Source organism: Pinus tabuliformis, chromosome J, assembly GCF_031772625.1.
Source record: "Pinus tabuliformis cultivar Carrire ecotype Pingquan chromosome J, CPIR1, whole genome shotgun sequence".
In the NCBI taxonomy this organism is placed as follows: domain Eukaryota; kingdom Viridiplantae; phylum Streptophyta; class Pinopsida; order Pinales; family Pinaceae; genus Pinus; species Pinus tabuliformis.
Genome location: NC_142295.1, coordinates 115402590 through 115420972, shown reverse-complemented (window position 1 = coordinate 115420972; position 18383 = coordinate 115402590). Strand labels below are relative to the sequence as shown.

At 36.8% G+C, this 18383-nt stretch overlaps 1 protein-coding gene across 3 annotated transcripts in view; it reads left to right on the top strand.

Moving 5' to 3' along the window:
* Positions 1-1102: 1102 nt before the first annotated feature.
* LOC149225811 (cold-responsive protein kinase 1-like) overlaps positions 1103-18383 on the top strand; it is a 43066-nt gene continuing 25785 nt past the window's right edge. The window contains exons 1-6 of one of the 3 annotated variants that reach the window (XM_089377317.1): positions 1103-1512; positions 8784-8923; positions 9148-9263; positions 13961-14171; positions 14399-14636; positions 15013-15163. In XM_089377317.1, coding sequence (XP_089233443.1) covers positions 1472-1512; positions 8784-8923; positions 9148-9263; positions 13961-14171; positions 14399-14636; positions 15013-15163 — 897 coding nt within the window. In that variant the 5' untranslated portion in view covers positions 1103-1471. Of the gene's footprint in view, positions 1542-8780; positions 8924-9147; positions 9264-13960; positions 14172-14398; positions 14637-15012; positions 15164-18383 lie in introns of all 3 variants that reach the window. The other 2 variants (XM_089377319.1, XM_089377318.1) reach the window with 2 other exon arrangements.

The following is an 18383-nucleotide window of genomic DNA, read 5'->3' as shown; positions in this document are numbered from 1 at the left end:
TAGGAACACTTGTTATATGCAATGGTGAAAAATTTGTGGCATGATTGAAGTTCTAACAAGATTAATATATTGCCAAATGACATCTTTGGAATCGAGAATGATGAAAATAAATCCATCCACAAAACCAATTTTACCCATCCATATGGTATTTATGCATCGACATTACCCTCAAAAATCAAAATCGAACACGAAATCCCCATCCCACATGATAGCAATGTATCTATTCACATTTCAAAATAATTTAGTAAAAAAAAACTAATTGTGAATTCCTTGTTATGAGACATCCTAAAAGGAATGGAACTATGGAGTCTAAAGGAATATTCATTTGAGGCATTCAAAGACACAATATTGAATAAGTGGTATGGTTCATAAGAGACCTCAAGACGTCTAATAAACTTGAGGGCCAAGTTAATGGCAAGTGCTCAACACCAAATTACATAGCATTAAATGCTATGTATACCAAGGTATGAATAATTAGATGTAAAATAATGATGTATGTTGTTAAATTCAAAGTTATTTTGAAATTTGATTCAATAATACACAACTTAATATGTGGAGCATTTAATATTGTGTAGCCAATTATTCACTAAATTCAATAAAATATTCAATTATATTATAGTTTATTTGTTATAAGTTTTGGAGTCTTTTTTGACATATTTATCACTAAAATTTGCTTAAAAAATATAAAAATTTGTTGAAATCATAAATTTGAATTATGCACTGCAACATCAAAATATCCCAAATATTTTTCAAAATACTACATCCAAATACATAATTAAAAAACACTTTAAAAAAAACTATCAAGAATTGAACCCAAAAAAAATTATTTACCAAATTCTAATTAAAAACTCGGTTCCCTTATTACACACATCCTTCGTCCAGGGAAAAAAACATTGAGGCAAATAAATCAGGAGCCATAGGTTTTGGGATCTCTGTAAAATTGCTCAGCATGATTACAAAGATTTCCACCAGCCAAGCCGCCCAGATGGCCGAAATCAGCCCGTTGCCATTCTGGCAGTACATAATTGCAAAGCTGACGTCATATTTGTAAAGTCAATGACAATTTATATTTTGTTTATCAAATGATTTTAGAAAATATTAACTTTGATTAGGTGAATAGAGACAATGGCTATCCGTACGCAATGAATGATACAAAGGGCCGAATCCTGTGTTCTCCCCATCTCCAAAGACCTAATAAATCAGAGGTGCCGAAGGCCCCAACTTTCATCAATTTAGTTTTACGAAGTTGGAACTTCGAAGGAAGCATCTGATCAGAGCGATAAATCCTACTTGCCCATAACAATCCCGATTCCCAATACATGTGAACAAATAATGGCAAACGCACGATTTTTGACTTATTCTTGGTCATAGTAGTCGCCAGACTCTGTTGACTGTGTTGTATGGACCGGTTATTTTTCTTCTCTTCACAATTTCGAAATTATTAATTGCTAATCAAAGGTGAAGAATTCTTATGAGCTGCTTGGAGAATGCGTTCAGGATCCGACTTCCCAGGCCAGTTGTTAGCTAATTCTGGACTGCAAGTATGCACAAATTTGTAGATTTCCATATAGTTTTATTCAAACTATTTACGACAATGATATGGCTTCCTGTTTTTGCAAATTTAAGATGCATTTTCTTTCATGTCTGAATTTTTTGATCATTTTTAATTATGAGTTCGACAAGCCCCGTATTGAGGGTTCTGTATTTCCATCATTACATCAACTGAAGTTGGATGTGAAAAATATATCGTGTGAAATGCCGTAATTGAGTATCTATCATATCATAATTAGCTTCATGGGTTTTGCCCAATTTTTAGTATGAATGTTTTGGCAGATTGGAACTTGCTGCTCTTGTGAAACGTCCCAATTGGGTATCTTAATTTCATAATTGGCTTCACGGGATTTGCTCAAATTTTCTAGTAAGAATTTTCTGGCGGATTTGAACTCGCAGCTACTGTGAAACGTCCCATTGGGCATCATAATTTCATAATTAGCTTCATGATCATTCCTCAATTTTCTAGTCAGAATGTTGAACAAAATTTAAACTTGCAACTCTTGTGAAATGCCCCAATTTGGTATCGATAATTTCATAATTAGCTTCATGGGTTTACTCGGTTTTCCAGTAAGAATGTTCAGGCCGATCTTAACTTGCAGGATTTGTGTAGACATGCTCATCCCTAAACACGATGACACATTCCTGGACCTTAATCTTTAGATTATGTCAATATTACGACATTATCCTGAAACTGAAAAATTGCCCTGCCCTTGTGGCTCTTTAGGTGAAGACAGCATTCACTGCCTTTCGATCTCTTGCTTTTGTCATGTCCAACCTATTCCAATGAGATGTGGTATGGCTGATTTTCAGGTTATACATACCTGCAATAAATAAGGAGCAATTATAAATATTTGGGTTTTCTTATCATCAATCATAATCTTATGATGCACAAGTCGACTGTATATCTGAAATTCAAACGACTGTGGTCCCTGGGTTACTTGCACCGTACATTGTTGTAAACACAGCCAATACAGCCTTCCCGAGCCATAAAATGAACATGGGTAACAAATAAGTGCACAGTTGGATTAGAGCCCCAAGTCTCACCATTTCAAAATCAAAATCAGATATTCTGGTGAATGCATTTTTTCTCAGTTTTCATGCATGTCTTACATGCTTTATGTAGGGAAGGGATACCTAGGGCCCACTCTTTGGCTCCATGATGTCTCATTCGCGATGTACTTATATCTTGTTTAGTATTGAAATGTGATATATCCAACCTTTTTTCATGAAAAAGGAAAAAAGATGGCCATGTTTTCTAAGGACAAGTTCATTCTTGTTTCTTCTACAGGAAAAGTTATTGTAAGTGCAACCATCCGTGTGTATATGAAACGCCTCATATAATATCCCACCACCATCAACAATTATGCATCTATCGTTGCTTTTGGTACTGAGCACAAATATCGTTAAACCTTCAGAGGAACTTGCAGCAAATGGAATAGAATTTACTGCACAAAGATATTCAGCATAAAAATGTGATTCGAAGTAGAAGAGCAGCCATAGCAAAGAAGCACACATGGCAGCAAAGAAGTTTTCTTCTTTGGGAACAAATCATTTTCTGCTGTGTTTTTTTCTTTTCTTTTACAAAGAAGGTACAAAAATAGAAACACTGCTGCTCCTAAAATCAGGAATACAATTTGGAAACAGCTCTACTTCTAAAACAGAAGAATTTTTGGGTACACATTCCAAATACAGATGGAAACCACTGGTTACATAGGTGATGTAACTAGCCTTATCCTAACAATTTCCCTCTTGTTAGTTACATTGACCAACATTTAATCACCACTGTACCCCTACACCAATCAAATTTCCTTGCATCCACTGCATTGGTTGAAGAATCTGCTGCATTATCCTCAGTCTTAACCTTGAGTATGGTTACTCCACTAGCTTCTTGTGCCTCTTTGATGTAGTGAAATTTCACCCTGATATGCTACTTATGGATGAAACTTGGGATTCTTTGCCAAAGCAATTACACTCTGTCACAACAAATAGGTATGGACCCATATTCAAGTCTAATATCTCCGCCTAAGCACTACAACAAAACAGCTTCCTTGGAAACCTTCAAAGCTGCACTGCAGTCTGCTTTAGAGCTGGACAGGCAACTAGTTGTTGCCTCGTACTCCTCCAACTCATAGGCCATTCAAGCAGTGTAAATATATCACACTAGTGGACTTTGCATTGTCCACATCGCCTTCCCAGTCAATATCAATAAATCCATGTATTTGAATATTCTTGCTTCCATCTTCCTAATAGTAAATAGCATAGTCACCTGGTGCCTTGCAGGTACTTACATATCCACTCAATAATTGTCCAATGATCTCTCTGTGGATTTGCAATTTGCCTTCTTAAAACTTCCACCACATGTGTAATATATGGTCTTCTGCACATCATCACATACATAAGACTACCAACCACACTAGCATATGGCACATTTGCCATATCTTCCATGGGTTTGCTTGTAGGACTCATGTTAATTGACAAACACACTCCAACTTTAGATGGAGTGCAAGTTGGTTTACATTTATCTATCTTTAAGAGCTCAAGTATGTTTTTCAGGTACTTTCTTTGGTTCGTATACAACTCCTAGATTTGGCCATCATTCTTCACCTCAATGCCAAAACAATGGTGCAACTCACCTGAAGTCCTTCATGTCAAGCTCACATGACTATTGGTATTTAATATGCTTGCCTAGCTACTTACAATCGCTAATCCAATAATATCATCAACATATAAAACCAAATAATGAAGTTACTGCCTTCTTGCTTGAAGCAAACACAATAGTCTGCTTTACTTCTCATAAACCCTTGTCCAATAACATATTTGTCAAATCATTGGTAACCATTGTCTTGGGCACTGCTACGAGAAAAATATAATAATATCTTCAATAGGCATACCATGCCTTCTCTCCATTCTACCTCAAATCCTTCTAGTTGCTTCATCAGGATTTGTTTTTTAATCTCACTAGAAGAAATGATGTATTCATGTCCATTTTCTCCACTTCCAAATCATAAGCAGCCATTAATGCCAACAACAACCATAGAGGCCATCATTGCCATTTGAGAGGTCTCCTCATAGTCCACTCTTTCTACTTCAGAGTATCCCTTCGCCACCAAATGAGACTTTTATCACTGTACAAAATCATCTATGTTATACTTCTTGAACACCCATTTGCATCCAAACATCTTGTTTCCTTCAAGGAACACCTGCAAATGCCAAGTTTGATTCTATTTCAGGGTCTTCATTTCTTCCTCCATGCTAGTGAGGGGTCTCGTCACCATTAGGAGACTTTCTAACATTTCTTATCTCATCACCAATGGAAGACGAAGCAAAATAACTAAAATCAATTTGCTCATAGCCATATATGTCAAGCCTTTTTAGCTTGCGAAGGCGCCTCCTCAAATTTTTCCTTTGCTCAAGTTGATCATGTTTGGGATGCACATTTTCATTCAGTCTTGACTCCTAATGGAAGAGTATCTTCAAGCCGATTTTCACTGCCCTCTAACAATTGTTCAACTTATCTTCAACCCCAAATTGAAAATCTGGAATTGCCATACATAATACCTTTTTCTACTTGTAAAAATTTTCCATGCTAATCTTCACAAGATTTCTCCACTTTGAAGATGATATTCCAACTGTGGGTATGTCAATGCTTAGATAGAGTTCACAACTTCTAGCCCTTGACTTGTATATCCAATAAAGAAGCACTTGACTAATCTGTTGTTAAGTTTTCTTCTGTTCACCTTAGGTACATGCATCTAAGCCTCATGCCCAAAAATCCTTAGATGTGAAACAAAGGACTTCTCTCCACTCTGAGCCTCTTTAGGTGTCTTATCACCCAAAACTAAGCTAGGTGAATAGTTTGTTGTAGCAACTACCTCAACCCAAAAGCTTTTGCTTAAACTAAGATCCCCTTTGAAGACCTGTGCTTTCTCCATCAAGGTTCAATTCAACCTCTTAACAACACCATTTTGTTCAAGAGTGTGTGGAATAGTCTTCTACTTTGCAATATCTTGAAATTCACAAAACCACTCAAACTCCTTGGAGTAATGCTCACCACCATTGTCACATCTCAAAGCCTTCAACTTCTTCCCACTTTTCCTTTCAACCAAGGCAACAAAGATCTTAAAAGCTTCTATTGCATCTTGTTTCTTCCTCATGTGGTACACCCATGACTTCCATGAGAAGTTATCATTGAAAGTGATAAAATAGTGAGATCCTCCAGTGGACACCACATCCATAGGCCCACAAATATCAGAATACACCAACTCAAACACCTCTTGAGCTTAGGTTTTAGTCAAGGAAAGTTGAACCCTCTTCCACAATCAATTTTCTTAGTGCCCAACTATCTTAGGTTATTTTCACCAAGATGTCCCATTTGGCAATGCCACAAGATCATGCTTGATGTCTTCAATGCTATCACTGATTTGGTCTTTCCCATTGGCACCATAGTACCACTACCAACTTGACTTGAGTAATCACATCCAACTTGTACAAAGTTCCAAACCGAACTCCCTTGGCCAAAACCATAGCCCCTCAAACAAATTGACAACCCTCTTTAGAGAAGATTGTATCAACACCTACATCAGCCAATTGGCTTATTGAAAGTAAGTTTCATTCCAACGTTAGCATTAGTAAAGCATTGGATATCCACTTCATGGATTCATCTTTGTATTGGAATTTTATAATGCCATTTTGCACAATTTTGTGACTAAAATTATCTACACAAAGATTTTGCATCCATGTGATTCTACATAATCCATGAACCACCCCTGGTGAGGAGTTAAATGGAGGGAAGCTCCTGAATTAATCAACCATGCCTCCCTATTGACATTGGTTAACAAACATGCCAAAGAGAGAAAAGTGTTGCAACTTGCCCTTGTAACTAGAAATCACAACAACTAAATCCTCCTTGTCTTCTTCTTTCAATGGTTGCGGGGGAGCGCTCCAACCCCTCCCCCGCCCCCACCCTCCCCCAAATCTGCTCAAAAACTTCAAGAGCTCCAAAATTGTTACTGAATTGCAGAAGAATGAGGCAATTAAGAATTTAACATTACCATTAATGGCATTAGTAGGGCTTGGACAAAATCCACTTCCCAACACTTGGAATCCCTTCTAACATTGCATATTTCCCTTAGATGCACTTCAAAACCTTCAAGGGGTCCAAAATTGTGACTAAATTGCAGGAGAATGAGGCAATAAATCAATTTCAGGATGTTTTTTTCACATGACACATGTCCAAATTTCGGGACACCAGTAGGGCTCATGTCCTACGAATAGGACGTGAGTCAAACTCGTGTCCTACGAATAGGACATGAGTCAAACTCGTGTCGGACACATGTTGGGCTTGAACCATTTCGGACATGCAAGATTTGCGACACATGGTGGGGGAGGGACGTGTCCAATGACTTAGGTTCTAAGGCATTTCTGGGAAGCAAATCATCCTTGTGCCATTATCTAAGGCGATCTGTGGCAGCACATCAATTATAGAGCATGATCTGGGCAGTGGCTCACCCCTGTGACTTTCTCTAAGGCAATCCATGGCAGCACATTAAGTCTAGGGCATTATCTGGGCAGCGGATCAGCCCTGGGACATTAACTAAGGCCATCTGTGGCAACACATTAACTCTGACACACTAACTTGGCAACAAAATATCCCTGAAACCCTACCCGAGGCAGTGGCCCATCTTGGATGTGTTTCCTTGTGGCTGTGCATTAGTTCTGAGGCACTGCTTGGGCAGTGAAATACCCCCGAGGCCCTGTTGATTACCGTGGACCCTACATGAGCAATTCTTTGGCAGCTGATTATCTCTGTAATAGTGGGATCATTCCTAAAGCGGGTTTGTGGCAGTGGGACATCCCTGAGGTTTGTTTGCGGCATCGAAACATCTGTGGTAGGATCTGTGGCAAACGAAGCCTGGTGGATTTGATTGTGACAGCAGAGAGGCAGCAAAGTCTGGCTGATTACTGAAGCCAGTTGTAAGATCAGACCAATAGTATTAGGACAGTAGGGTTTGCTGATGCCATAGCAATTGTTGTGAATCTAAATGTTAGTGTGATATTGGAAGGACTGTGGGTTTATAACCCATTATGTACTGTTGGATTGACTTCATGTGTATGAGTTGTTGGTGAAAACAACAACTAGTTTATTCTGTCTGAGCATTCAATATTATCTCTGTTTGCAAAATTGAAAAATTACTGCGATACTAGTTTAGAATACAATTTTATCATGTGCTCTTTTCAACCCTAGGGGTAATTTTTCCCTAAGGGTCACCACAGGATAAAGAAGATGCAGTGGGACACCATATGAATGTGAATGAGACAAAAGGCAGCAGATTTTGCAGGCATTGGAATCTTAGCTATGATACTTCTTGGTATTGGGAGTAAGATACTGTAGAAGAAAAAGTAGAAAATTTCCATTTCATACAAGGAACATGATGTCTAATTGCAGCCTCTGTGCTGCTATAAGTAACAGGGATTGGATCTCATATACTAAGAAGAGATGTGCCTGTTAAGGAAGAGTTATTGATTATTGTTACCATATTTAGTTGATAGATACATATATATAGTACATTAGACATGCTACATAAGATCAAGTTATAAGGGTTCATAAAATCAGAGAATATATTCCAGCTATATATTCAGTAATGTGATACAAAGAAGTTTGAAGTTTTGAATATATCATGGATTAGAGAGTATATGGGTTCTGCCTACGTCATTCTGACAAGGTTTATTGTTTATTCAGCTTAGAGTTTATGGGCCTGTATGAATAATGCACAGATAGATAGTTAATTCAGATAATCTAGAAACGAAAAGCGGATAAAGAATGCAATATCTCAATATTTCTCTTTGAAGGAAAAAATTGAGACAATTTGAGTCATACTAGGCTGTTTCCCATGATTTTGACATTCTGGCATTGAAAATTGTTTGGGTATTATTTTTCAGTCTTGGACTAGAGAAAATTTGCACCCACTACCCAAACTTGAGGGTTATTTCCATATGGTTTGGACTTTGGAGGAAGAAGAGGAATTCAGCTTCATGAGTTACTTGGCTATCAAAGACCATATTTTGTTTATGGAAGTTATAATGCACCTATAATTTTTCTATGCTTACATTCCTATATCTTGTTGTTACAACTTGAAGTTTCCTTTTCTTTGTTAGTTTACAGCAATTGGGAAAAGTATAACATCATCTATTCTTAAAGTCTGATGAGAAACTCTTTTATTGTCTAGCAGGTTTGAATATATGGATTTACTACGGCGTCCTTTATCATTTACTAAGCATATCGGCAGAAATATATCTGAATCTTTGAATTGCTTTGGTAGAATATCCAGGACCAAACAATCAGCACAAACAGCTGAAAAATCTGGAGAAGGTACATGTTTTGTTGCATTTGCATTCATGATTAAGGGCATAGTGTTTCACTTTCTATTGCCACTGAATGTAGCTACATATTAATGCGTTCTATTCCAGTATTTATCTAGACTGTTATTTCTGTAATGCGGACATTTTTAGCACCCATTTTCTTCTGTTACTAAACCCATGCATCCAAGTATGTACTGATAATGTTGTGCCTTTTATCGTTCTTTTTGGGAGAAGATTTCTCAATCATTCAAGGTGTTAAACGTTTCTCCTATAAGGAGCTGAAACTGGCAACAAGGGATTTTCATCCAGACAACAAGATTGGGGCAGGGGGATTTGGCTCTGTGTACAAGGTATATTTAAACCCACAAGGCTATTTGGGAACATGTATAGTTCTGAGAGTGTATGACCTAATGATTTTGAAATGGCTCTTTGCTTTGTGACTGGTCAAAGATATATTATAAATCAGTATTTTGGTAGAAGATTTCTGAGAACTGAAAAATATCTGTGAATAAGGAGCTAGGGCTTGCCAAATACAATAATGTTGAAGAGATTTTGACGTATGAATGTGTTTTACTGTGGTCAATTCTGCTATTTACAGACATCAATTTTTTCTAAGGATGTTTCTTTGCACATTTTCACTCTTAGCTATATGTAGTAGCAGTGCAGTACTATATGTTTGTTGGTCATCCCTTTCCAGTAGAGACATGAATGTATGTTCCTAGTACGTCAAAGGAAGACTTGTAAAACATAAATAGGAATATGTTTTATTATATTAAGTAAAAAAAGTGCACAGTCCAAGTACAAAAAGGTTACATTTTCAAGGTCTTAGAGGAACTGTCACACCTTAACAGTCTTATTTGCAGCCTTTTGATTCTCCTTGCAACTAAATTTGCTTGTGTAAATTCTGATTAAGTAGCCATCCAAAATTTTTGTCTTAACCTGCATTCCTTCTGCTGAGATTAATCATCACTAACAATTATCTCTGGGTCATCTGTCGCCTGATTCAAATCTGGGATGGTTGGGAGATCAAGTTTGTTGAAGATATGTGAATTGATTTACTTTGATCTTGATGTACATTCAGAAAAGCAGAAAATTGGGATTCAAGCCTATTGATTTCTTGCCTGAGCTCAGCAATTTGAGCACCATTTGCATGTGTCATGTTGAGCACCATGTCCAACTTGTTGTAAGTAGGAATATGTTAAATGATAAATCCCATCACTTGATGTGAAAATAGATATTATAAAATGCATGGTTGGGAACTGGCAAGTATTGTACTTAGATGGCATAGGATTAGAGAATGCTAGTGACGATGATACTGCATTTGTGTCTAGTAAGGCTCAGGCTTATTTAAATAGCCTCAAAGCAGGAGGTTGTCATACATATATAAAATAACACTCACACCAGCATTTAGGCTATCAACAAAGAATTTTGTCATTTTACCATTTGGCTCTATGTGCTTACCATGTAATTCAATTTTTCATATGATATGAACTTTGAGGTTAAAACTTAAGACTGGTCATTACTTTGGTGCATTATTATATTTTCATTTTCAAATTATAAAATCAATTCATTTGTTTTGGTATCTGTAATTGTTTAAATTTTGCATATAATGATATTTATTACATTGTGTATTAAGAAATCTCATTGTTTTATGCTATTAATTATTTAATTTTTTACATCCTCAAGAACTTTTATTATTTTATTGTTACAACCCTTGTGCTGTTCCCTATGCTTCGGTCCCTTCTCCCCCTTGGTGCAGAAAACTTGTCCCAGCATTTTCCTATTCCTGAAACATAGTGCAAAATAGTCTAGCACTATTTTCTTGTTTATTTAGAATTTTCTTTTCTCCGCGATTCTTCCATAAGCATAATTTGTATGGGATATAATATTAGGTACAATGATTTTTCTAAATTGCATTCTAGCCTGGAAATTTTTGGTGCATCCTGTTATTATTCCTACATTTCTTGGCCTCAAGCTTATGCTGCATTTCTTGTATGGCCATTGTTGCAACAAGCTCAAGCTGAAAAAGATTGAGGGAAATATATTCTTATTTTTTACCACAAAGCAAGATAGGAAGGTATTATATATGGAGTTGTGTGACTGCTAAGTTGTGAACACAACATGACTGAAGAATTGGCACCATCTTTGAGGAGAAGAAGATGATTTTCAGTTGACATGGGTGATAATGAAATGGGTGAACACAAAAGAGCTATAGGTGATTGTCAAAGGCTATAACTATGCATCTTGGCACTGATGATATAGTGCAGTTGTGTACATAAAAATTAGTGGGCAAAAGTAAGTAAATAATCATTACCAGCACAAATTCTATGAGCGGACAATGTTCATCATTGGCTTAAGGACTCCACAATTCAACATGTTTAATGAGAATAGAAACCTCTGGTGTAACTTAGTCTATCATCTAAATCTATTTCTCATTGAAAGAATCAGTGCTAGACTCCACCACTCAACCTAAATGTGTAAAATCATTTGGTTTTATTTCCATGATCTTCCACAGAAAAAGGCAATACAAAAAAAAAAATCTTCAAACAAAGATTCAATATATAGTGGTTCTTTACATTTTTTTAGAACTTTCTTATGTCAGTTCAAGTGACTACTATCGCATGGGGAATTATTGGGGTGGGGTTTTGTTTTGGAAAGAGAATCTAAGTTTCTGAAACTTATACGATTCTTGATGTTGGTGATGTGGGAGATGATCGCAATATCACCTCAAGCATTTCAGGTGACAATGTTGTTATTATTATTGGTGTTGACCTTGCCTCCAATTGAAAAATATGCTCAATTCCTCTAGCAAGGGCATAGTATTAGGTTTTGAACGAGTCACATTCAACTCAGTGCCTACATTGAGCCCAGATGGGATGGCTGAAAACTTATTGTCAGCGAGTCAAACTCAACTGCAATGAGTTTGACTTGCAAGCTAAACTCTGACTTGTAAGTTGTGAGTAACTCACAACTTTTGGATGTTCAATAGGTTTGACTCAGCAAACCTTAGCCAAAACCTCTTTGGTGACATATAAAAAGAGAAAATAAAGAATTAAGGTACAAAATAAAGAATAAAGGTCATTCAAATTAACATACTTTCTGCCTAGTATTCATATGTCAAACCTTAGCCAAAACCTCTTTGGTGACATTATAAAAAGAGAAAATAAAGAATAAAGGTCATTCAAATTAACATACTTTCTGCCAAGTTTTTGTTTCTATATCGAGTTTGAGACATATGTTGACTCTAGGACCTTGCTGAGTTGTTAAATGAGCCAAGTATCACTGCTATGGTCAAGCCTAAGTTTCACAGACAGATTTGGGTACAGCATCCAATATATGGGTATGACAATTTTTTAGAAATCTTGGATACAATATGACTACACACACATGTATGTATATCATTAAAAAGAACTGAGGCATAAAACTTCCAAAATACCATTCATATATTTGGAAATATAACCAGAAAGAGAGGGTTCTTATTAATATTAGGACATGATATGTAAACATTATATGCAAAATGAGTGTCCATCACTCTACTATCTAGAGTCTACATATTATCAGTTATAAATCATAATTCGATTACTTAAGTGTCAAAAGACTCAAAGATTACAAATTACTTGTTATTAAAAATGCCATCACCATAGCACTCAAGTTGTTCATCATTAATATCTTTTGGCAGACTAGCAATATTAGACACACGGAGATTTAGAGACCTCAACTCTACTTGATGAGGCTATTGTTGACATGGTACCTATATAATTCAAATGAGACATGGCATTCAAGGACATCTTCAAGTCAACTATCTCTGGCTTCACGTTTCATAAATTGGTAGGCCACTTCGTTGCAGCATGCACACCAAGAATAAGTACCTTAAATGCTCAAACCCTCAGAAAAATGCCCAATTTCATATTGCAACAGAAATCACCATCAAAATTGCTCAAAGTATAAAGGTGATGACAGGTTTGCTAAAGGGAGCCCCAACACAGTTATTTATAGATAAGATGATTTTTTGGGGGATTATGTGTTTTTGTGGCATTTTTTTCTGTTTTTTTTATTCAGGTTATGATATTTACGAGAATAGTCCAGTACATGTCATGATTGGATCCAAGCTACATCCAGATCAGGATATGCCATACTAGGATGTGGATACATATCCTCCCCAAATCTGAGCCAAATCAGGGTTGAATCTGTATCTGATTTGGGATACAATGGATTCCTGAGCCTCCTGAGACAAATCCAGTGTCAGAGAGTCAGGGATACTGTTGATAATTCCCACATACTCTTATATACCTATTCTTGTTGGTATGCTACCAAAAATCTATGACGCTTGGGAGGGGAGGAGTCTAGCTTATGTAAAGGGCTACATGCAACCAGTCAAAATACGTAGTAGTGTGATTGCTAAGCATGTATGAGCCCAGTGTGGTGAACATCCAACTATGTCATAGGCTATAGCCCATTAGTTTAGTATACATCAACCTTGAATAATCTAAAAGATGCTTGTTAAAGAGTGGTTGCAAGAGTAGGATGTGCTCTGTTAGAGAATGAACATTTATTGCAAAATAAAGCAACTTCCATGATCAAGAAAATGTTACCATGCAGTTGAGTAACACATCTGTTCTTGTTCTTAAAGGCATCACCCTCAGAAAGCCCTTGATGGTGCAAGGGAGGAATTTGCAAGCATGTCAAAAAATAATGCAATAGTGAATAAAGAACTAAGATATGAAATTGTGGACTGCCAGGATTTACATGAAAAGACCAATTCTGCTTTTCCAAATTAGCTGTCTTTACTTTTGTACTTTCTACTGGACCAAAAGCTTTATGTGATCACTGATTAAAGAAATGCAGCTGCAGTGTGAAGGTAGCATGACATGTCTAGCATTTTTCATAGTGCTGTTAATGAATCATAAATTTCTTACGTACATGTATTATGGATAGTTATGCTTTCTGACACTCAATCCAGATTGTAGTGACATTGTATTCTTACTAGAATGAGAATTTTGCTATAATGACTTATTTTTTCTTTTTGATATTTTCATTGCATTGGCAGGGAATTTTGAAGGATGGCACACTGGTGGCAGTAAAGAAGCTTTCTGCTGAATCAAGTCAAGGTGTTCGTGAGTTTTTAACTGAGATAGCTGTTATCTCTGATATCGAATATGAAAATCTTGTTAAGCTATATGGGTGTTGTGTAGAAGAAAATCAACGAATTTTGGTCTATGCGTACCTGGAAAACAATAGCATTTCCCAAGCCTTACTTGGTATATCTATGCTCTTGTAGGAATATCTTTACATTATTATCATTATTTTGGGTAGATGATACCAAAGTACGAGTATTAGAGAAATAATTGGCTGTAAAATAGAGAAAACAGGGTCCTATTCTAAGAATGAGCATGCAAATTTGAAGGAAAAAATGAAAAAAATCAATATCTTTTTGTCAATGCTAGGAAACTTTTGATGGAAAATGACTTTAATTACAACATGACAGGTTCAGATAAAACTGCAATAAATCTGGGCTGGCCAACAAGGACCAAAATTTGTATTGGAACTGCTCGTGGTCTTGCATACCTTCATGAGGAAGTTAAGCCACCCATTGTGCACCGGGATATTAAAGCTAGCAATATACTCCTTGACGAACATTTCAATCCTAAGATTGCAGATTTTGGTCTAGCTAAACTTTTCCCAGATAATGCTACTCATATCAGTACACGTGTTGCTGGAACAATGTAAGTCATGGTTAGAACTTGGCAGGTGACAGACATACTACGGACCTAAAGATAAAGTCTCCATTAAATTGATAGAGTACCTTTCTTCGTTTGTGATTGCTGTAAAGATGTTAGAAACTCAACCATTTATGTTATAGAAAACAACAATAATGCTAAAAACTCTAATTGTTTGAATTGTCCTTTTATTTGAGCATAAAGGTCAGATGCAGATAGAGATTATAGAAGAGAATACACTATAGAGGCAAACTTAAGATCAATCTGTATTTCTCCTTTTGCAAAATCTATAAATAAAAAGAATTTCAGTCAAGTTCATACAATGAGTATACACTATACATAATATCAGCTAATTTCATTTTTGTGCTTGTCAATTTCGAAGTGGTTATTTGGCTCCAGAATATGCCATGCGCGGCCAGTTGACAAAGAAAGCAGATGTCTATAGTTTTGGGGTATTTATGCTTGAAATCGTCAGTGGCAGAAGCAACAAAGACTCAAGCTTGCCAGGAGAACAGCAATTTCTTTTGGAAACGGTAAGAAAAAGGGCTATTCCAAAATCTCGTTCCTTCCTGCTTATTGTTGCTACATTGTAATAAGAATCCCAACATTTTGGTCATTTATCCATTTTGATGTGGGCATTAGTTAATACATGGAATATTATTGCTTATACCTGGAGAATTTCTTACGAGATATTTTACACAACTTTCTATTACAAAAGAAGAACTTATGTGCCCTTTTTTAGTCCATTGGGAGTACATGTGCAACAAACAAGAGATACTTGGCTTAGACATTTGAATATTCTATGACTGGATAACAAGACTTGGTTCGTTTAACACTGAACACTCCCACCCTTATGATGCATGTTCTTTGACTAGAAGCATGTTTCAGAAAATACAGTCATCTATGGACGCAAGGCTTCCATATAACTTTGCTAATATTTCACTTGATTACAAATATATTAAGGATAGGTTCACTGAGATATATCTTCATGAAATCCATCAGCCCAAATTGAACTCGTGATATTGAACATAAAGACAGTCAACAATGACATGGAGACCATAGAAGTTTCAATACTCGGACTCCATTCAAATAATGCCTTGGAAAGGTTAAAGGCTGACTTGGGATTGGAAAAGCTGGTTATTCTTTGAGGGTGATTGTGTTTTCAACAGTGAGTTCCCCTACCCCTTTCTATAGTTGATAGACCTTTGCAGAAACCATTTATGGCAGATGGAATGCACCAGCAGACCTCAAGCAGCTGAAATATACACAAATGAAATTGAGTAAAGGGCACATGCATGCTGGAAAACATAGTTTATGCCCAACTCCGTTAAGCATTAGTAAGAATAAATATGGATGCCTCATATAAATATGGCTCCCATGACCATGTATTAGATATATTAGAGTACCGACCACACGACCAATTGTTGAAATATGAGACCTCCACTAAGATAACTAGCATGCTTCTCAAAGATCTTTACTTCCCCAACAGAGTGACTCACTGTGCCAAACAGGACTTCTTTGTTGAATTGTGGATGCATATCTACAATCCATGGATGATGGGCCTCACAGGCTTCTCTATGAGAGGAAAGGTGCAAATGCTTGAGCCTTGGATCATGCTGGAAAGATATTGCTGCTGATACCATGTTAAGATTTGAGCAAAAGCTAGACACAACAAAATACGCAGATCTAATGTTAGATGCAATAGGGCCAAAAAGTGATGCACCTTGTTGTCGCACAAAGTGTCTAGGCACCAGGATAACGCACAGAGTAAGGGCTGTCACTTCTACCCTCATTCATTCACCTTAGGACTACCCCCCTTGACTTGTCTAGGAGAGAGTCTAAACGGAGTGAGTAAGGATTAAAGTTGCAGCCCTTACTCTGAGCGTCTACCCCCTTAGCCTGCTGTAGGGAGACAACTTAAACAGCGAGATTGGGGATCAATGTGACAACCCCCGATCTGAGCCGTTGTCGCGGTTCCTAGACATTCTGTGCAACAAACACCTAATCGCACAGATCTACAAGAATAGCTGATAAATGAGCCATGATTTAACATAAAACACATGAGATCACTTCCTGATTGTAGCACAACAGTAAGAGCACCAGGTCTGTAAGAAGAGGAGGCTGTTGAGGCAGCAGCTTGTGGAGCACAAGAGGTTGAATCCATGATCAAATTGTTTCAGCAAATTAAAACTATAGAAGATGTCTGATAGGATTACCACCACCGATCCACAAGGAAATGAATTGAAACCCAGTTGTGACTACGCAATAATATAAAACCACAATCTAACCCTGATGCCCTGAATCAAACACTGATTTGTTGACAAAGTACCATATCTTGTTTGCAGCCTCGTTTCTTTGTGTGGGCCCTGGGGCCTTCCTTCCTCATTCATCTGTCATGGCCTTCTCATGACCCTGATTCTCTTATCAGCATTTCTTAACGGTGTTGTCTACCGAATCCACAATTTCGCTTGGAAAGTTATTTTTCTCCAGAGTCCAGCCATTTTCTTTTTCAAAAAACCTGACAGTAGTAGTGTTTGAATCGTTTTTTTGATGGTGGAAATGGATTCAGCACCATCAAAAATCCCTAGAGCACCCAAAATCCTGAAGCTTGACAACTGTAACACAGATTTCCCAAATTTTCTGCCAGATTTTTACCAAAATCATGCCAAAATTTTCACTATTTTCCGGGAAAAATTGTTGCCTCGTTAGACTACTCTTCTCTTAACCGTCACCCTGATAACATCAAGCTCTCATAACTTCACTGACGATTGTTCTGATATCGAGTTAAGAATTGGCAAGAGCGAGACAAGACAAGCAAAATGGCGGAAAAGGTCTCAAGCCATTCTGTTGCTCATTTATTGATCCCATGATATGAATTCATAATACATTAATTTGACCTTCTAGATCTATATCTCACTGACAACTCATTAGTGGATCATGACAACACCTCATCAAGATAAGAATTACAACTCATGACAATGTGGTTTTGGACTTTGTGATTGTCTAGGGACCCATGGTCTAACATTCCCCCCCTCAATCACAACTCTGAATAATTGCACAACATTTGTACCAATAACTTTTGTCAACTTCAATCTGAAACTGCTGAATGAGCTTCGATGAATATTAGTTTGAAAAACTGCCAATAAACCCTTCTAACACAGGTATAATATTCCTATCCCAAATAAGGGAAGTGTTTTCTTTTACCATTTATTATTGATCACAAAATATTCTAAGAAATCCAAAGCGTATATGGAAACTTGTCATAATGTTCTAGGCCAAGCAAACCATATAAGTATTAAGAGTAGCTATTCATTGAGAGGAAAATTTTGGAAAATGTGAGCATTTACTCTGAAGAGGTTAGCACAATTGGATGTCACTAGTATTGTTGGGAATCTAGTTAGTTTTGTGCCAAGAGGTTTCCAATTTAGATCCCCCTAGGTTAGTTACCTAGTCTATGTCAATGGCTTTATTAGGGATGCCATATAGAAATATGGAGAAGCAACCCTTGGGTTTCCCTGCAAAGTTTTCTTTGAAAAATAAAAAAAAACCCTTGGAGTTACTATTGTTAATACCTAGACCCAATTTATGTAAAAGTGAGACTTTACTCTTAAACACAAAAAGTGAGAAGTGAAAGTCAATGGGATTAATGAAGAGACTAAAGGTTAAGTTGCACAGAAAAAAATCTGAATGAATCCATCGAATTTTTCTAAAAGTCGAGATCTAGTCAACACCATATATATATATATAGAGAGA